This window comes from Xiphophorus maculatus, chromosome 10 (assembly GCF_002775205.1).
Source record: "Xiphophorus maculatus strain JP 163 A chromosome 10, X_maculatus-5.0-male, whole genome shotgun sequence".
Lineage (NCBI taxonomy): Eukaryota > Metazoa > Chordata > Actinopteri > Cyprinodontiformes > Poeciliidae > Xiphophorus > Xiphophorus maculatus.
The window spans coordinates 4794766-4815385 of NC_036452.1; the positions used below are offsets into that span (position 1 = coordinate 4794766).

The following is a 20620-nucleotide window of genomic DNA, read 5'->3' on the forward strand; positions in this document are numbered from 1 at the left end:
AGTTTTGACTGATAGCTTAAAGGTCAATGTAACCTAACACAGAGAAAATCACTTTCGTTTTTAAAGACAGTAGTAATAATTTCTCTCATTATTGGCGCATTTAGCTAATAGAAATAATTTTGCTAATTCTAATTGACCTAAAACTAGAAGATTTTGGTTTCATGCAGCGAGAGGGAGGGGGGGGGATTGATGTGTGTAAAAGTTTAATTTCTTCCGTTCATTAATTTGGAAAACTAAGTATAATTACAATGAAAGAATAACAAGTTAAAGGATTCTTCTACTGAAAAAAGGTGTAAACGTTAAAAATCGGAACTGTGCGGAAAGCCTTGACAACATTCGATGTTTCCGACGGTACTTGAAGGCACCGCTGGTGTCTCGTGTGTGGGCAGTGCTCAGACCGAGCAGTTGGTTTGGCTTTAGGACTCCGGATTTGTCTGAAGTCAGGCGCTGTGGAGAAGGCGCCAGGTGAGGCAGTCAAGTCGGTGTAAGTTGGGCTTGTTCAGGAGGGTAAACGCAGGCGGGAGGTGAGGAACAACAGTCAGCTCTGAGTTAGTGAGTGAGGAAGTGAGGGGGCTTTACGGACGCAAAAAAAAAAACAACCCCGGAACTCGAAACGGTCGGAAACGAGCTAACATCAGCTAGCTTTTCGTTGACAGTGTGTTCGCTGTCAAAGCAGCCGCAACTCCGCGGAGGAAAGGCGGAAGGCTCTCTCACGTTGAGCGCTTCTTTTTTTTTAAAAGCCTTCCGGACTTTTATTTACACATTCAAAACCTCTTTGAGTTTCCGTCACTTTAAAAAAAAAACAACCACTTGTGGATCCAGAAGATGGCATCAAGAGGGGGCTTCCCGGCTCCCCAGATGAATCCGACTGTGAGCCCCATGAATATTGGCCATATCCCGGGCATGAGGATGCCTGGGATGCCGCAGCCTCCGGCGGGTTACCCCCGGAGCATGACCAGCACTCCCCAATACCACCAGGTTTGAACTTCCTTTTTTATATTTAACTTCCATTTACTTAGTGAATCGAGTCAGTGTTTTTCTTAAGATTTATAATTTGAGCTGCTTTGTATAATTTAATACAAAGTTATAGAAGTGCAATTAATTTTCAATGTGTTAAAATGCCACATTGTTCATGGCACTTCCGCCTTTGAAAGACCTCTACACTACTTTCCTGCCATCTGTTAAATTGCCACAACTCTTTACTGTAACTTTTTTTCCCCCTAATGAAACTTAAGATGCTTTGCATATAGTTAAATATGAAAAAAGTGATAAAATAAATGTGTTTTGTTCAAGTATGAAGGCGAAAGTCACGTGGTTGACATTGCCATCCTGTCAGTTAGTGAAAACAACAGTTTATCATCACCACCATCTGACCCCAGGGCAAACCTGCATATATTATCCCACTTATACCATCTGCAGGTTCATATTGTTGAAACTGACATGCACAAACACAGCAGACATTTCTTTTGGCAGTGAAAACGTGCGGGGCTTCAGTTATTTTACTTGATATCAGATAAAGACACATGTTCTACACTTTCTCGTAATATTTCAGCGTAAAACCTGAAAATAATATCCATCCAAAATATATAAACATCCACCATTCATATTTTGTTTTTCACTATACAGCTATATTTGCTGAAATGTTTGAAACAAAAAAAGTGTAACAGAATTTAGTTAATTTAGTTTGATGCAGATAAGCAACAATTATTTTGACCTCAGTTAAAATAATTTGAATCTTAAGGCATCATTTTAAAGTATTTTTTTATTAATACATGTAGTTGGTAAAATAGGGAATAAACAACTTTCACATAAAGTAGTAGTTTTCAATTGAACCAACTTATTGTTTTTTTTTACCATTTTAGCTAGCCTGCATTCAGTTATTTTGCTAATGGCTTGTGAACTGCAGTTTTAATGACGGATAATTGTATTTCCTTTTAATTTCCATGCACAAACTGTTCATTTTCCAAGACTGCAAATATTCTCAACCCCTTAAAAACTCTTGTCACTCTGCTACCTTCTACTTCATGTCATTACAGGCACTTTTAAAACCATTGGAATAGTTAGATTTATTTTTTTTTTTTTTGCAGTTTTCTCTAAAACCCCAATGAAACCAGGCCTAGTATGGGTTAAAACCCTCAACCATTAAACTCCGAGAGAAGATTATTTCTTGATTCTAGCATTGATCAACACTTGGGTTTACACATGTCTTTTATTAGAAATGAAAACTGGAATCTTCAATACCATGCCATTATATCAAATAATAAAGGAAATCACACTTTGACATTTTTATTTATCGTCAAAACCTATGGTAAAAGATGATGCTTTGAATTGAGGACAAGTTACAGTGGGTTTTAAGGGGTTTGAAGACCAAACGAGTAACTAAAGCCATCATTCCTACGCTTTTCTTTTGGCCCACTGCAGCCCTGCTGAGGAAAGGGAGGGCTACTGCCATGTGGCTGAAGACCACCAGAATATAGATTGGATTGAATGTAATGGAAATAAGTCAAAAATAGAAATAACTTTCTCTAATCAGAAGAAAAGGGTTTAGATTTCCAAAATGTCTCGATATTCATGATAAACTTGAAATCATGGTTGTACTCTGACTGCAGTACGGCAGAGAAAATGGTCCTGCAGAGGATAGTGAGGGGAGCTTAGAAGGGTTATTACAGTTGCTGAACCAACAGAGTGCTACAGCTTTTTGCCTCAAGCCTCTGTGCTGCTGTTAAGTTATTTTATGTTTTATACATTTTGTGTTTGACCTATTTTATGTTTTTTTGCACAGATCTGTAGTTTTATACTGTTAGCTTTGCAATACTTTTATTTGTCAATCTCCCTCTTTTTTTTTCACTCCAGCGATCTGGGATGCCTCCTAGCAGATTGGGAGGCCTCATAGGATCCATGGGGGGTCAGATGCCGGGCCCTTCTTACGGCGGTGGCAGCATTCCGATGCGTCCAGGCATGGGCCATCCCGGCATGGACGCCTCAAGGAAGCGCTTCCTTCAGCAGCAGCAGGAGGCGCTGGGAGGCCCAAGAAGAGGGTAAATATGCAAAATAAGTTTAGCTGCATAATTTGTAAATTAAGTAATATAATTGAAAGTGAATTTTTCCTGCAATATGTAGAAATGAAAACAATCAGGAATATTATAGCTGTTATTTGATCACTTTTGTAAAGGTTTGATATAGATTTTAGTGGATTACGACGACTTTTAAAGAAGTATCAATAATATCAAGATACGTAATTTTTTAATGTTTGGAGGTTCTGTCATAAAAATGAAATTTCTATAGGATGATAGGACAAGGATGTTAATTGATCTATCGATTAATCAGTTTTAAAACATTGGCACTTTCTTTACTCATTTGACTTCAAGCTTTTTTTATATGCAATATTAGAAAAATATTAGTAGATGCAAATAAACAAATTCCTTTTTGAAAATTTGATTTCCCAAAATACAATAATATAGCATTCCCTTAGTAAGTTTGAACCAAGTGAAGCTAAATCTGCCACTCAAAGAGTTTTGGGTAGAACATATTTGCAGACAAAAGTATTTTTATCTTAAACTCAAAATATATTTTGTACAATTTTATCTTGGTTACTGCTGATTTTTTTTTTTCACCAAATGGTCTTTTTTAAAATCTGGATACTCCCGATCATTCACGAGTTCTAAATTAGGTGATGATTATTTCAATAATCAATTGTTTGCTATTAATCGTTTCAGCTCTGCAATTCTGTCTGGATGACTGAAAACCTACAAAGTGAAATTCTTAAGTCAGGACGCAGTGGTAAAAAGATTTACAGAATATCTGCATTTCTCCTTTCCAAGACAGTTACTCTTTACATTATTTTTATAGACTGAAAACTGTAGAAGCTCCATGTTAAAATATGTTAATTGTTTTCTACAAAAAAGCTGATTTACTACTATGATTCTTCCACTAACTTTTTAAAACTATAAAGAAGCCATGAGGATTTTCTCAGTCATAGTTAGTTATCATTTATTACATTTTTTTGACACACTGTGTGCATGAGAAAGAGCAGTTGGTCTTACACAGCTCTGCAGGTAAACAGATTTCCCAAACAATTACAGAGTGCCGTTTTAAACGTTTGTTAGCGCTTTATTTTTGCATTGAGCACTATTAGCATAGTTGGTGCGGTTAGCATTAATAAATGTAAGGATCATTTTGTGTGTACTTTCTGGAGAGTTTATAGATTTGTACTTTAATTGTTAAGTTTTGCTGTATTACGTTCAGCTTCCTGATGTCTAACTCTTCTGTTTTGGTAGTAAATTAAAAAAACATCTTGCTAACTGTGCATGTTCTTTCCTCAGTAATAACTTCTGCACTGAAGGTTGCTGCTGACAGTGACTTAGCTTAGTTTCGGTGCATTCACTGATCAGAAAAAAAGATCGGATTCTTAGTTTCTGACCAGCCATTCACAAATCGGTTCTGATTCCAATCATTTTATTTTTGATGCATCTCTTTAACAAAGGAGCTAATTAGTGAAGTCAAACTATTTTTTTGTGTGTGTGTGTTTCCTTAAAGTAACGATCCTAAAGAAGATCTCTGAAAGCTGCTGCAGTGTTAAAACTCCCAATGACGCGAAGAGACCAGTGTCTCATGACTGGCCTTTGGCTTTCAAAGCAACAGACACAAGAGGCTATTTTTGACTTCAAACCACTTGGTGACGCCACGCTTATGAAAGTGCTGCACCGCGACGTGAAAGGACATTTACAGCATCAGCTTTAATGAATCTGCTGCGCTCTGGGGTTTATTTAGCAACACAGTAATGTTTATTAAGGAACGCCAAATTGCTTAAAGCATCATCCTGAATGAAAGTGGGGGAGGGAGTACTGTATAATTAGATTAAAAGAACAGATCAGCTCTTGTGTGTTGAGCAGCAAATAATCAGTAGAAACCTCAGGAAGATTTAATAAAGAGCTAACATTGGCTGTGATCGTGTGATTGCGCTGTGAAGTTATTCCCCAGTATTTGATAATCAAATATGGTCTTTTACTGAGTTCCTGAGAAATTGGTTAACCAAAGGGTGATGAGATGCAACATAGAAGGGCTTGTTTCCTGTCAGTTAGTGAGCTTACCGTTTGTTTTCTGGTTGTTTTAGAGCAAAAAGGCGCAAAATGGCCGACAAGGTTCTTCCTCAAAGGGTAGGTATACGTTTGACCCAACAGTCATAAGTAAAAACAACCCATCAAAGGTCACTAGAGCACATAACAACTCCCCGTTTTCTCGATGTTTAGATTCGAGATCTGGTCCCCGAGTCTCAGGCCTACATGGATCTTCTGGCCTTTGAAAGGAAGCTGGATCAGACTATCGCTCGGAAACGCATGGAAATTCAGGAGGCCATCAAGAAGCCGATCATGGTATCTCCTCTTCATTCACTTATCTTTTGTGGATTTCAGGCTTTTCAAGCAGCAGAAACTTGAGTTAAGAAGAGCTGCAGGGCTTGTTTTTGTCTGAGAACCAAAGATTATTAGAAATATTCCTGATGTGCATTTCTTTCAGTTTATTATTTGCATAACAGATCTTCAGTTAATTCAAATTTTGTTGCTGTTGACCAACATGTTGTTCAAAGGGCTTTGAATGGAAGTGAAAGAGATCACTGTTAGGTTATGGAAAGATTTTTTATCCAGTCTGACAATAAACTGTGCAGTGTGAAAACTCTGGCTGTCCACTGGCAACAACAGCAGACTAATGCTGTTTTTTTTTTCTTCTCAAAGAAACATCTGTTCAGGATTCAGCAATGAGATGAAACTTTCCATGAAGTAGCATTTAGAAAAAAGTTCACAGGAACAAATTTTTAGTATATATCAAGTTGCAGATGATTCATTTGGTCTAAAATTAAAAGAACAGCCTAGATTTTACAGTAATCATTTGTGAAATGACAGCGAGATTAATGTGTAGTAGAAACTCTAGATAAAAGGCTAGAGGCTATGATCCAAATCATAAAACCTCTTAAAAACCTGGAGGCGGCGTGATGCATGCATGGTTTCTTTGGATCACTGAATTATTGATTATGTAAAAGAAGGATTTGGTGCATAAATATGGATGAATTTCCTGCTTAGATCCAACTAAAACTGGCATATTTAATATAATCTAAGAAAAAAACTGATATATTCTGATTCGGCTTAGTCTATCACCTGGAAGTGTTGCGATTAAACGGCTAAGAGAACCTCCAATGATTCATGGCTCCAGGACTTTATGAGCTTTCAATCTACAGAAGATTATTAGTAAGTTATTAGTAACAAATAAACTTTGATCATAAAAATCTTTCAAATCTAAATGTGATTATTCACACTCTAAAGCATAGTCTCTACATAACATTTCTGGTAAAATGCTAACTAGTTTTATTGTAAGTGTGTGATGCGTTTTTTTTGTTGTTTTTTTTTAAAGTTGATCAGAGTTTCTAGAAACTCTTGATGAAATAATCAATTATTTTCTGTTTCCCTGGAGTCTAAATGTGACCTGACATGATGTTCTGCTGTGGATCTGTTTCTTTCAAAAAGACTCAGCGAACGATTCTAGAGTCCATAGCTTTATGGATTTTTAAAATAAAAACCTGGCACCAATAAACCAATAAAATGGTCATAATTGGGTTTTCTAGGAGGAATATGTTCAAAAATGTGGTTAAAATGGTTTGGCAGACACAAAATCAACCTTCTGCCATTCACCTCTCAGTCACCATGTCTAAATCTCATAGGAAACTTGTACGATGAGCTGAGAAGAGAACAAATGGGAACACTAATGAGTCTGGAGAGAAAGTGTTAAAAGATTCCTCTCTGTCTGCTCCAACCTTCGGAAACAGTACAGAAGATAAAACTGACAAAAAGAACTATTTTATTATATCTTTTTGAGGTAACTCTATGACTGTGACAGCATTCACAGCCCCACAAATGCAAATAATAAAACATTAAAAACATTCCCAGTTGTAATGTTTTTCATTTGGACACCAGTCGCATAAAGAAGTGTGATTTGAATCACTAAACTCCAAGCGGTCAGTGGTTTTTCAAACTGATTGGTATTTTATTGATTTTATTGATGCTTTTATTGAGCAAATATATTGTCAATCCTGACAATAAGGGCAGCTTTCGGGGTTTTTAAACATCATGAATTTGAATTTATTGTAAAACGATAAATTTATCATGATGAGGGATACGATAAATGTCCTTAATTCTAAAGCTGCACTTGAATTTCTCCATTTAAGACTCAGAAAGCTCTTTATTTTAAGAGCTTTTTTGACTCATGCCAGCGTGCGTAGAACCTTCCATTTATCAGAAACAGGTTTTATTAAACAGCTGTTGCATCGGAGCCGTTACACCGGCCTAAATTTACAGCCTCTTTTTTTCTTCTTCTTTCTCTTCTTGACGCAGCAAAAGCGCAAGCTTCGCATCTACATTTCCAACACTTACACTCCCAGCAAGCCGGAGGGAGAGGAATCTGAGAAAGTGTCCTCCTGGGAGCTGAGAGTGGAAGGCAAACTCCTGGAGGAAGTAAGTGGACGGCGCAGCTGGGGAACCGGACCTTTTGTTTCTGTTTGGACGTTTGCTCGCTGCCTTCTGATTCCCCGTTGCTGTGTTCCTGCGAGTTGCAGTTGGTCCTTGGCTCAGACCGCGTAGCCAGATGTGCGTTTACAGCTTTCCCCTATCCCACCCCACAACAGCTCAAAGTTCTCACACACTTACAGACACACACACACGCCCGCACGCACGCAAGCTCACTCTCTGTTGAAACACGGAATTGAAACCACTGGCCGTTGCATACCAAGAGCTGACATGCCTCCCCTCCCTCCATCAATTCTAGCCCGGCTCATTGTGTCATCTGGGGCCACAGAAGATGGATCGTTTTTTTTTTTTCTCTCTTTCTGTTAATTTTTTCCCTCTTGCTCATTGGTTCAGGCATGCGTAGGAGCGCCGCATGGAGCAAGTGAAAAAAAGGAAAAGGGGATGTCAGGGAAGGAGTGAGAGGGGTCACGTTGAGCAAACAGGCTTTGACAGGGCAGCGAGAAGGCTGGGGGGGTGCAACAGCTTTTTCTACTCAACAGTTTGGTTCCTCACTCCCGATGTGGTCAGAGCTAAACAATGCAGTTGTGGACTGACACTGCAGAGTAAGGAAACACTGAGGCCAATGTGTTGTGCTGGCTTTTCACAGTCTTTGTGCTCTCTGTCTCTCCCTTTCTTTGTCTCTTCCTGGGTTTTTTTCAGCCTGGTAAGCAGAAGAAGAAGTTCTCCTCTTTCTTCAAAAGTCTGGTGATTGAGCTCGATAAGGAGCTTTATGGACCTGACAATCACTTAGTAGAGGTACGCAGCAATGATCCAGCTTCACATGATTTATCAAAAGAGGTGGTTTCCTTGCGTTTTCTTCATTTAAACAGTGTTTAAACATCCAAAGCAGCAGATATCCAATATTTACACCAGCTTACATGACTTTCAGTACTTATAAGTAATTACAAATACATTTACTCACTATGCTAAGAAAATAAAAATAATAAAACTACAAGAATAAAGTTGTGAAATTGAGAGTAAATTAACGTTACTGGAGTAAAACAATGAATAGTTTTTTTAAACAATTGTTCATCTTAAATTATTTTTTATAAAAGTTAATTGCTTTGTAAAAACAGTCTTTCACTGCAAGTCTTTTCAGGTTTGTTTCCACTTGTTTTCTACACCCGGAGTTTTAAATTTACACCCATTCTATTGTAATTTAAGATAATTTTGTTCAATTTTGTCCGTTTTTTCCCCCAGTGGCACAGAATGCCCACCACTCAGGAGACGGATGGTTTCCAGGTGAAAAGGCCGGGCGATGTGAATGTAAAATGCACTCTTCTGCTCATGCTTGACCACCAGGTAGCAAAACCCCTCTGTCACTGCTCTTTTTTTCATAGTTTAATATATTTTTTGTCGACCAGGACTCACTTTTGGCCAACATTTCTCCTGTTCAGCCCCCGCAGTACAAGCTGGACCCTCGCTTGGCGCGTCTTCTGGGCGTTCACACGCAGACTCGGGCCAGCATCATGCAAGCTCTCTGGCTCTACATCAAGAACAACAAGCTGCAGGACAGCCACGAGAAGGAGTACATCAACTGCAACCGCTACTTCAGACAGGTCAGGCCACAGAGTCTCTGATGGCTTTAGATGGCAACCATTTTACAACTTGTAAAATCCTCTGCTGAAGCCGAAAATTTGTTGATTTTGATTCCTTTCGATACCAAAAAAGGAAATCCCTCCTCAACTTAAGCTTTCTTGCAGATATTTGGAGCCGTCACCCACATGTTTCAGTCTGGGCATAGTGTTCTTTTGGTGATGCTCAGTGTTGTTTTTTTGTAAAGTTATATGATGGGATTGTGGCCCAGAAGTTCCAGCTTAGTTTAGTCAGCGCTGGCATTCATGAAGTTCAGTTATATCCTTGTCTTTTCTTTGACATGTATTGCACAGATATTTACCTTTTTGAGGCATTTTACTGATTGATTATTGTAACATATCTCAGATTTTCGGCTGTCCACGCATGAAGTTCTCTGACATTCCCATGAAACTAGCAGGCCTGCTGCACCACCCCGACCCCATCATCATTAATCACATCATCAGGTAAAGGAATATTTATTGTCCAATCTCTGTTTGGGTGTGGTTTGCTTCTTTTTTAAAAATATATATATACATTCTCCTGAAATGAGGGACAGTTGAAAACTGTCCTGTTGTCTGAACTTGATTTTTCTTTGAAATCGTTTAAATCAAACCCTGATTAGCAGCAGCTCTCCACCTGTGTGTTTTCTCTGTATAGTGTGGACCCCACCGATCAGAAGAAAACGGCCTGTTATGATATCGACGTAGAGGTGGACGACCCTCTGAAAGGCCAAATGAACAGCTTCCTGTCCTCCACCACCAACCAACAGGAAATTGCTGCTCTTGAAATGAAGGTCGGACCTGAACAGTTATTCCCAAACGTTTTTAATCCTCATCATAAAACTGAGAGAGTGAAACATTTCTTCTGCTTGCTACAGATCCATGAAACGATTGAATACATTAACCAGCTGAAGACGGAGAGAGACTTCATGCTGAGCTTCAGCAATAATCCACAAGAGTTCATCAAGGACTGGTTGAAGTCTCAGTGCAGAGATCTGAAGGTAAATAAATGTAAACTTTTCTACCAGCTTAATACTGGAGTCTTTGTTGGATGTTAGTCAATATAACATCTCTTGTGTTTATAGAACCTCATTTTAATACAGATTAAAATGTTTTTTAAATACTGCTTGGAAGTTAAACTGTATAAATTATTAACACAATATTTTGCTCAGAGGTTCTGAATTAAGGTTTTTATAGTTAACTAAAACGAACAAAATAACGACGGCTGAAATTGAGAACTTTTTCATTAACTAAAATAGATAAAAACTGTAATTAATGGGGGGGAAACTATTACTAACCAGAACTATATTGTGTGACTATAAAACTAAGTAAAACATACTGAAATTACGTCAGCTGTCAGAAAATTACTGTAACCCTTAATCCTCCTGGTGGCACTTCGGTTGTCTGCAAAATGGCGACTGCAAAAGTTGGGATTAAACAGAAGAGTCAGTTGGTTGTTCAACAATGATTGAATAAATTTTTTGAAAATTGTATCTTCTGTTGATTATACGTTAGAGTCGAGGTATAGATAATCACAATACAATACTTTAACCTTTTTGAATTCTGCACCAAAATATGTTAACCAAAGTATGGAAAAACAAAAACTACTACTATAACTAATAAAAACTAAACTAAAACTAAGCAATATTTAACTAATAACTACTAAAAACTAGCAAACGCGCTCTAAAAACTGATTAGACAAGAAGTCAAAGCAAAATGAAACTAAACTATAAAGAAAAACTACTCAGTATTTATCTTTGTTAAAGTAGAACCTCTGTAAATGTTTAAAAGAGTAGTGTAGTTTCTTCAAGTGGTTTATTTACAAATAATGACACGAAAAATTTTAATCATTTAACTTTCCATTTTAGCTGACAGTAGACATAGATAAAGGAAACTCCTGTGCTGGAAATTACCATCAGACTTGATTAGGGAGCAAATTAAAATGAACTGAAGAGAGTTCTCCAGTATGTAAATTGTTTATTGTAAAGTAATTATTTAGCTCACTTATTCATAAGTTTCTAATGGTTTAAATTAATCTAAAGCTTTTCTTTAAAAAACTTCTCAGCTGCTCCGTTTCTTTTAGCAGGACTACAGAAAACATTCACACACAGAAACACAGCCTGCATTCATGAAACACAAACTGTGATGTCAGCAAAACACTTAATCCAATATATACAAAACTTTCAACCAACCCCATAATGAGGGTATGATTAGACATCTCAAATTCACCTTAGTTTAGAAAATAATTATACTCTAGCTCAGGAGTGTCAGACTTGAAACAAAATGTCTAGAAACATGTCATGAGGTAAAACCTTTCGCCCACCAACTATGAATTTTGGGCTTAAAAGGCTTAACCTGTCTACATTTCATTTGTTTTCCTGCTCTTCGGTTGTGCCTTTATTCACATAAACAGGTTTTCAGGTTTCAGGCTTTGTGATTAAAGGTTTGTGTAGGTTTGGAATATGGTTCACTGCATTCATGAAGCGTTTCTGTTCCACCAGCTGATGACCGATGTAGCAGGAAACCCAGAAGAAGAGCGAAAAACTGAGTTCTACCAGGAACCCTGGGTTCCTGAAGCAGTGGGCAGATATGTCTATTCCAAAGTAAGAACAAACTATCACTGTTTTTAGTGGGTGACTTTAATGTTTGTTAAAGTTTCTAGTCTAAATGTAAATTTTAATTTTATTTTAGACTCAATTTTATTTATTAAAAACATTCACCAACCTCCCCGCTCTCATCATCGTACTCTTGATCTTGTGCCTTGAAGTGTTGTGAATTGTTGCTGTATAAATAAGCTGAATTGAATTTTAAAGTGCTAAGCAAAGTGACAGGTTAATTAGCAGATTGTTTTTTGTTACTGTTTGCATACTCTAAACCACGTGTCAAACCCGGTGGCCAAATCTGGCCCACTATAGCATTTTATGTTTTTTTTATGCCCTCTAGACTCTAAAGTGACACATAAAAAGAATCATCAAGATAACAGTGTGTTTAAATATTATTTTATCAGTCAATTCAAAGCCGTTTTTATCTGTTTACTGTCAAATTGCATAAATCAGTCCCTCCAGTTTCTTAATTATTGTGGAAATTCACACAAAAACATCAAATCCCTGCACTTTTTTTGCGCTAATGTATAATTGTAAGTTTATTACAGATTTTTTGCAAAAATGGAGCAAAACATTGAATTTAAATTATGGCTTCTTACTTTTACTAAACAGCTGCCTCAGCCTTAATGCTGAGTTACAATCCATAATGATGTGGCGAGTGATAAAAAGTCTCAAACATTTCTAAATTACTACCACAAACACTTTTCTAATGCAAAAGAAAATCACCATAACAATTGCGAAATCGTGGAAGGACTGAAAAGATGTTCAGTATTATTTAATTTGAAGAAGTCATTTATATTTTAACAGTTTAACTGATTTGATCAGTACATTGTGGCCCTTTAAAAACATTTATGATCTTGATTTGACCCAAAAGGGCCAAATCAGTTTGACATGTCTGCATTAAACCATCTTTGTTTCAGGTGCAGCAGAGGAAGCAGGAGTTGGAGCAAGTGTTGGGCATCCGACTCACCTAAAGACGGATTCTCGTTTCTTCGTAGCCACCGGTCGGCTTAAGTCAGCTCATCCAATCTTGACATCTGCTTCTTTGAAACTGGAAATAGTTCAGCCATTCTTGCAGGTTAAAATGTTTAACACAGCCTTTTTCTCTTGGCAAGAAAGTGGGACAAAAGTGATGATTTATGTGTTATGTAGTAAAGTATTTGCTTGGCATTGTCTGTCATTGTGAGCATTTAAAAAAAAAAAGGTGCCTTGTTTTACATATTTTATATATGGTACAAAATCCTGAAAACCAATAAGTGCTGGTGCTGTATTTTATTTTTTATTTTATTTTATTTACCATTTACTAGAGGGGTCTTTGCTCATATTAAAGAGAAGTAACCTTTGAGGTGCTGTGGTGGCGCAGGGGCAAAGCATAGCCCACATATTGAGGCCATAATCCTCGAGTCGGTGGTCGCAGGTTTGATTCCCGGCCTGGCGACATTTGCCACATGTCTTCCTCCTCTCTCATTACTCTTTCCTGTTTAACTACCTTCAAATAAAGGCCACTAGAGCCAACAAAACGTTTAAAAAAAGAGAAGTAACATTTAAATACCCAAAGTGCCCAGTGTCTAGTAAATGCTTCAAAGCATTTTAAAAATTACCATCCCATTATTTGTAGGACATCAGAACAGGAAGCTCTTTTTATGCAAAAATATATTTGAGTAATTTGTGCTGTTTATGTTTTTAATAGTCTTTTAAGATTTGATATGTGAGAAAGCACTTCACTGGCTTTCACCATTACCTTCTGAAGGTTTACATGCTATTTTCTTTGTGTTTATCATTGTTTTAAGACCAAAAGGAGAAATCTTGGCAGACTTTGTGGAAGTTTATTAATAATTAATAGTGCAAATTCCAACGTGTTAGATCTTTAGAACTTATGAAGAGTTTAATTAAAATCCTCTGTAAAGGTTTGAACCATTCCACCGTATTGTGCCAAAATGTGTTTTGTGAATAAGAAATGTGTACAAGTATTTTTGGAAAGCTTCTTTGTAAAATGTTGGCTTGTTTGTTCAAAAGCTTTTATCTTTTATACATTTGAGGTATTTTTCAATAAATATACTTATAAATCTTTTTTTTTTTTTTTTATTTCATGAAAAGTTGAGCATTTCTGTGCAATGCTTTCTGTTGCACGGTCACAGCAGATGATAGTGATACCTCCTCTGCTTGTGCTGTAGTGTTACTGCTGCGTGTTTGGGCTGGTCCCAGGGCTCGGGTTGTTCTGCAGGGCTGCCGTTTCAACAGGTATATCTGGTTTTACTCAAACACTACCACTCCTCAACTACAAGCCAAGATAAATACAACCTCCCTTTCTGAGTTTCGGCTTGCAAATTGACACCGGTTTACAGTGGTGGTTCTCACATTTAATGGCACGCTGGGCATACCCAGTCCCAAAGAAGCTTAGTTGGCAAAAAAATAAAAATCTAATCAGAATCATGAACTAACAACATTGATCTGTTAGGAATTGGTCTAGATTGATGATACCAAGGAAGCGTTGCATGCTCTTTTTGTGGGTTTTACAAGTGGACTAAAGGTTTCATGAACTGAATTTTCAAAATTAGGTCTGACCAAAGTATTTTAGACTGAAGTCTTCAAAAAGAGTCCTTTTACACTGAATCATGTACCAGCTTTAGTGCCACTAGCCACTTGATGTACACAGATAAATTCTTAGTATTTAGTGTCCAGACCATAGTGGTTGCTCATTTGAATTGACTGGCAATAGTATACTAATATGGGGTGCAACTGATATTTTTGTGGGAATCCCAAAGGTATATAATCCCTCATGAAAAACCACCACTGCCAGTTTGTCAGGTTTTAAAGCAAATATGGACAACCTTTTCCTCCCACTCAATGTTTTATTGATTTTCTTTTTATCCATTTAAATATCAGATTTTGCTATTAATGTGGTGTGAGGAATTGCTGCACCATGTATGGGTTAAGCTCAGTGGTTGAGTTTAGTTACCTTTAATATTGCTAAAATAATTTGTTAAAGCACATACTGTATTTTTTAATTTTTTATTTATCCAACACTTCTCATGAGAGTAGTGCAGAAAATTACTTTTAGGATTAGTTTCACTACACCTTTTTACTACACTAAAGCTACTTAAGTGAAATTTCTGGATACTCTCCAGTGAGTAAATTTGTTAAATGAAGAACTAAGAAATTCTTAGTAGACATTGCATGAGATATATTTTAGATAAACCTACATGTGAGCAGACTTTTTTTTTCTTTAAAAAAAAAAAGCTTCTCTTTTATCCGCAGAGCCTACTGTGCCATTTGGAGGTCATGTGAATTTAAGGTAAACACTTGTAACTTCAAGAACTGTTCTAAAGTATGTACATTACCTATAGTCAGACGTTTTACATGTTAAAATATGATTTGGAAAAGTGCTTAAAATAGTGTTATTATTTTTTTATTTCAGTCTTTAAAATTTGCACATATCTTTTTTTATTTTTTGCCTGTGTAGTGAAATCCTTTTAAACATTAAATCAGTCGTTCTGACCAGGTGCTCAGTACTTCAGTTGCCATTTTACCAAATACTTTTTTTGCTTGAGTAATTTCTTAGGCAGCTACTTGACTAAAATATGTTGAGGTATTGCTACTTTTACTTGAATACAGTTGTTTACTGAACTTCTGAGTATTTTGTATAAAAAGTTTGGGAACCATTCGGTTAAACGAAGAAACAGTAGTTCCGTTTTATAACTTTAACTGCAGGGGGCGATCTAAGTTATTTACTGCAAATCCACATTGAAGAAGAAGCTCACCGGAAATACGACTGCGCTGAAGCGGACGCCGAAATTTCAAGATGGAGGTAGACGGAACCGATCAAGTAGGTGTAATTTTCTGTCGTTTTGTTGATTTTAATCATAAAACTAGTAGGAAAATTATATTGTAGCGCTTTTTGGTGAATAATTACTTTTGACCTGTTGTGTTGTATCAGGTATTGGGAGCGTTAGTTAAAAAACCTAAGGGATATTTTTATTGAAAACAATGAATGTGTTGTGCAGGTTTGCTGTCTCATTGTAGCCGAGCCTGCTAAGGAGCTGTAGGCTCGCTGTCAACTATAGGCTTCGTTAACATTAACTTTGCTTCCTGTATCGAATGTAAACAACTTCTTCACAATTGTAGCGTATGTTTTTACATTTAAGATGAATTGTGTTTTTATAAGCAACCAAATTTTTGGTTTATCACCTTTTAACCAAACGTTTACTCGGGTATTAGCTCATGCTAACAAATGTTAGTCAGAGTTAAAAGAAAACTAATTTCACCCTGGAGTCACTGAAATTTGTGCTTATGTATACATTTCAGTTGTGTACTGATACTCTCCACACTTTAGGTTTGTTACTTTTACAAACAAGTGCTTTTAAAGTGCAGTGATCCATCAGTTTTCATCGATATCTGAATTAGCTCTATTGGCCAAGATTTGGTGCCCAAAGAATTTGACTTCGACTTCAAGCATATATTGCATTAATACGTAGACGAAATAAAATAAAAGCTAAGAGGAACAATATGTATCAATTTTTTATATAGCGAAAAAAGGACAGCGTAAAATAGAGCAAATATTGTTCTAAAATCATTTTTACTTCATATTGGAGTGTAAGATGTTCAACATATTTCCACCATTTAAAAAAGCCATTTTAAGGTTTAGGTAATTTTGTTCTTTGTTTTTTTTTTCCTTACCCGACTTTTTCTGGTTTCATTAAGACCATGAATAGAAAACGTTTTAGTATTTTGTTGTTTTTAATCTCCCTTTTTTATTGTTTTCATGCTTGTAAGATACAATAATATAAGCCTGACCCCATTCCACTCTAAATGTACAGTAAATAATTGTTCAGAGGCTAAATCTGGCTGTATAAGAAATGCATTTAAGGTCACTTCTCCTCTGCCAGATGGAGACAGGGGAGTTTAAAGGTGGGTCAGGTCTCCGGCAGTACTACTTATCGAAGATAGAAGAGCTACAGGTGAGCATGATATGCAAAGTTAGTGAGAACTCCTTCTGCTAAAGGGTCAGTGCTTCATTTCTGTTGTTGTCTTTCTCTCATAACAGCTGACGGTGAACGATAAGAGCCAGAATCTGAGACGTCTGCAGGCGCAAAGGAATGAACTCAATGCCAAAGGTAGATTTTTATTTTTTTAACATATTATTTTTAAAAAGCTCACAGGGTTTGGATATAAACATGTTTACCTGTTTTTGCCCGTCAGTGCGTCTGCTCCGTGAGGAGCTGCAGCTGCTGCAGGAGCAGGGATCCTACGTGGGGGAAGTGGTTCGGGTTATGGACAAAAAGAAAGTGCTGGTGAAGGTATGCAGCGCTGCGGGTCTGAACTGCAGCTTAATTCTTTCTCTGCAGTTTTATCTGACTTCTTCCTTTGTCTGCATAGGTGCATCCTGAGGGGAAATTTGTTGTGGATGTGGACAAGAACATTGACATCAATGATGTAAGTATTATAGCCGATCAGTTTCAGGAGAACACATTTTCAGGTTTTATGTTAATGTCACTTTTCCACCAGGTAACTCCAAATTGCCGCGTGGCTTTGCGTAACGACAGCTATACCCTACACAAGATCCTGCCCAACAAAGTGGACCCTCTGGTTTCCCTGATGATGGTGGAGAAGGTTCCGGACTCCACCTATGAAATGATTGGTGGGCTGGACAAACAGATCAAGGAGATCAAAGAAGTCATAGAGCTGCCGGTGAAGCACCCAGAGCTGTTTGAGGCTTTGGGAATCGCACAGCCAAAGGTGGGTGAAAGTTAATGAATGCTTTTATTTTGGGGTGTTTTACAGTCAGTTTGGAGACCAGTAGGGCTGAGCAAGTTTTATGATTTTAATCAACTTATATTTTTTTTTAGTTTTCTTTTCTAAAAAAGAAATGACAAATGCCTAAAATGTTTTCAAAAAGTGCGTTTTATTTTAGTGGTACAACAGAGTAGTAGGATCAGGCTACAAGAATTTTTGTTTAATTACAGGAATGTAGTTTCAAAGTCCTGTTACTGATAATCATGTGATTCTGATGTGTTAAAAGATGAAGTATTTCTATCAGGTATTATCTGTAAAAGTGATGCTGTGTAACTTTACAAGATGCTCAACATTCCACATTTAATTTTTTTGTTTGATTTTCAGAAAGTTACTGCTTCATTCTCCTAATGTTACAACTTTATTCTTGTAATTAAAAAAAATATATAATATACTGCTCAAAAAAATAAAGGGAACACTTTAAGTGTTAAACACCTGTTTAAGTGTTCCCTTTATTTTTTTGAGCAGTGTAGCTTCGAAGTCCAAATAAGTTGAAGCTGTGAAGGTTGCTTATCACACAAGATGGCTGCCTTGGGCGTGCTTACATCACTCTGAACCATGGAAACACAGATAGTGGTGCATCAGTGGAAAGAAAAAATCCAGATTCTCCAAAAATTAAATCTTAAAATGCCAGAAATTGGATTAATTGATTCATTGCCGCAGTAGTCAGCAAAGTTTCTTGTTCGTTGCAGGGTGTGCTGCTGTACGGACCACCAGGAACTGGGAAGACTCTGCTAGCCAGAGCGGTAGCCCACCACACTGACTGCACCTTCATCAGGGTCTCCGGCTCTGAACTGGTCCAGAAATTCATCGGAGAGGGTGACTTCCCATCTTCACATCTCTTATCAATCCTGCAGCCAAGTTCCTGAAACGTCTCCTAACTCTGTAATGTCTCCGGCTCCGTCCCAGGCGCTCGCATGGTGCGTGAGCTGTTCGTTATGGCGAGGGAACACGCCCCCTCCATCATTTTCATGGACGAGATCGACTCCATCGGCTCGTCCCGCCTGGAGGGCGGCTCGGGTGGAGACAGCGAGGTGCAGAGGACGATGCTGGAGCTGCTCAACCAGCTGGACGGGTTCGAGGCCACTAAAAACATCAAGGTGACGCAAATCGGTTCGGTTCCACGACTAAAGGTTTAACGACTGTACAGTGAAGTGTCCTGCACCATAAGTAAGAAACCCACGCTAAAGTAGTTATAATGGCATATGTAATCAGTTTAAAATAGAAAAGTTTTTGAAAATTATAAAATTCCCCCATAACAGCTGCAACTAATTTTCTGATATCTATATCACTTTTACAATTTTATGGCAGGTATAGTAAAACTTTTCCCACTGTATAAAGATTTCCCCTTTATCTTCTGAAGAAAAACAAACTGTAAGGACTGGCATTCATAAAAATGTTAAAATATACCATTACAAATGCAAATTGACCACTGCAGTTATATATTTGGCCTTCTAGATTTGCTTTTCCTGCCATCAGTGTCCAAAGTGTTTGAGATGCTAAAGGTCAAACAGCATCGGGGACATTCTGAGAACAAAGAGCCAAGAAAATATCATTGCAACATCAGAAATATCACACAGATCAGATTAAAGTATTACTTTAATAATCTAACTTTTTTGTCAAACACACAAGGCAAAACGAGAGGATCCTTATATGGATAAGAATAAGTCTCTTTTTTTTATTTTTTTTATTTTACAGTAATAACTTCCACACCGAAGAGTGTTTTACTTGAACCTGTTAGAACTGATGTATTCGCTGGTCCGTAAAATCTGATCTCAGGTCACATTTCAGAAAATAGACGTTCTGCTTGGAGATGACAAACAGTCCCTCGTTAGAGAAAAGCTGACGTGCCGTTACTTTTCAGGTCATCATGGCCACCAACCGTATCGACATCTTGGACTCGGCTCTGCTCAGGCCAGGAAGGATCGACAGAAAGATCGAGTTCCCTCCTCCTAACGAAGAGGTTCCTATCACTACATTTTCTTAAAAAAGGAAGTTTATTTTATTTGCTTAAAAATGTTAACACTTCTGCGTGTAACAGGCCCGTCTGGACATCCTGAAGATCCACTCCAGGAAAATGAATCTCACTCGGGGCATCAACCTGAGGAAGATCGCAGAGCTCATGCCGGGAGCCTCCGGAGCCGAGGTCAAGGTGGGGATTACGTCTGTTAATCTGAGGAATTTAGCATCTGGATGAGCAGGAACACAACTAAATCTGGTTCAGGGCTGAACCGATTAATTGATTCTTGAAATAATCGTCAACTAATTTAATAGATAATTAATCGTTAGCTGGAATATAGACTAAAAAAAACAATTTACTGAAAGAGCAACATACTGAGAGCAGTAATTCAGCCAAAACTGTACAAAACTTTTCAATAAGATTAAAAATAAACAGTATTAGCTTCACCTCGTTAAAAAAATCCTATCAAGGACCTTTAGTTATCCTAGTAATTGGTTAATGAAAAAATTAATCAGTCATAGACTGTATCGACGTTCAATCAAGCATTACACATATTGATGTTTAAAGTATTTCTTTTAGCTACAAATTCATCCTTTGCTGCAAATGATCAAACGTTCACTAAAGAAATGCTATATTATTACATTTTAGGTTATTAAATATTTATTTGCAGTTTTTAATGCATTTTCAATACTGTATAAAAAGTCTCTACAGGTTAAATAAAAAAAATCAGCAGAATTTGGCAATTTGTTTTTATCCGATTAATGGTCAGAATAATTGATTAGTACATAATGTGCGTGTTTTTGGTTTTAGGGCGTCTGCACAGAGGCAGGGATGTACGCTCTGAGGGAACGGAGAGTTCACGTCACGCAGGAGGACTTTGAGATGGCCGTGGCGAAGGTGATGCAGAAAGACAGCGAGAAGAACATGTCTATCAAGAAGCTGTGGAAGTAAAAGAAAAAAAAGTGTGGAGTTCCTGCACATGTTGCAAATACATATGTACATTTTCCTTTCTTTGTTTGTATGAGTCCAGAATTAAATAGTTTCCCTGGTGATATTTGATTAGTTTTTCTTTTTATTCCAAATATTTAATAAACCAAACTTGACATTTGTCCAGCAGGGCAGATTTATTCTGTCAGCTCACAG

At 37.3% G+C, this 20620-nt stretch overlaps 2 protein-coding genes across 2 annotated transcripts; both read left to right on the forward strand.

The window, feature by feature from the left end:
* The first annotated feature begins 392 nt into the window (after positions 1-392).
* Positions 393-13797, forward strand: LOC102222302 (SWI/SNF-related matrix-associated actin-dependent regulator of chromatin subfamily D member 2). Its single transcript, XM_005812728.3, has 13 exons — positions 393-978; positions 2854-3038; positions 5114-5156; positions 5250-5372; positions 7380-7499; positions 8211-8306; positions 8751-8852; positions 8948-9109; positions 9492-9589; positions 9783-9918; positions 10003-10125; positions 11626-11727; positions 12648-13797. Exons 1-13 carry the CDS (start codon positions 826-828, stop codon positions 12699-12701), a joined length of 1497 nt encoding a protein of 498 aa, XP_005812785.1. The 5' UTR covers positions 393-825; the 3' UTR covers positions 12702-13797.
* Positions 13798-15464: 1667 nt separating this feature from the next.
* Positions 15465-20531, forward strand: psmc5 (proteasome 26S subunit, ATPase 5). The gene is made up of 11 exons (XM_005812727.2): positions 15465-15553; positions 16614-16685; positions 16772-16841; positions 16927-17024; positions 17104-17160; positions 17233-17463; positions 18210-18336; positions 18427-18617; positions 19382-19480; positions 19559-19669; positions 20288-20531. The coding sequence occupies exons 1-11, from the start codon at positions 15530-15532 to the stop codon at positions 20426-20428; spliced, it is 1221 nt and encodes a 406-aa protein (XP_005812784.1). The 5' UTR covers positions 15465-15529; the 3' UTR covers positions 20429-20531.
* Positions 20532-20620: the final 89 nt, after the last annotated feature.

Excerpts from the sequence above, each read along its gene's own strand:
- psmc5 (XM_005812727.2), top strand. The coding sequence starts at position 15,530 with ATGGAGGTAGACGGAACCGATCAA. Across the intron at positions 16,686-16,771 it reads CGAAGATAGAAGAGCTACAG|CTGACGGTGAACGATAAGAG; the intron begins GTGAGCATGATA and ends CTCTCATAACAG. Across the intron at positions 18,618-19,381 it reads AGGCCACTAAAAACATCAAG|GTCATCATGGCCACCAACCG; the intron begins GTGACGCAAATC and ends GTTACTTTTCAG.
- LOC102222302 (XM_005812728.3), top strand. The coding sequence starts at position 826 with ATGGCATCAAGAGGGGGCTTCCCGGCTCCCCAGATGAATCCGACTGTG. Across the intron at positions 5,157-5,249 it reads ACAAGGTTCTTCCTCAAAGG|ATTCGAGATCTGGTCCCCGA; the intron begins GTAGGTATACGT and ends CTCGATGTTTAG. Across the intron at positions 9,919-10,002 it reads TTGCTGCTCTTGAAATGAAG|ATCCATGAAACGATTGAATA; the intron begins GTCGGACCTGAA and ends TGCTTGCTACAG.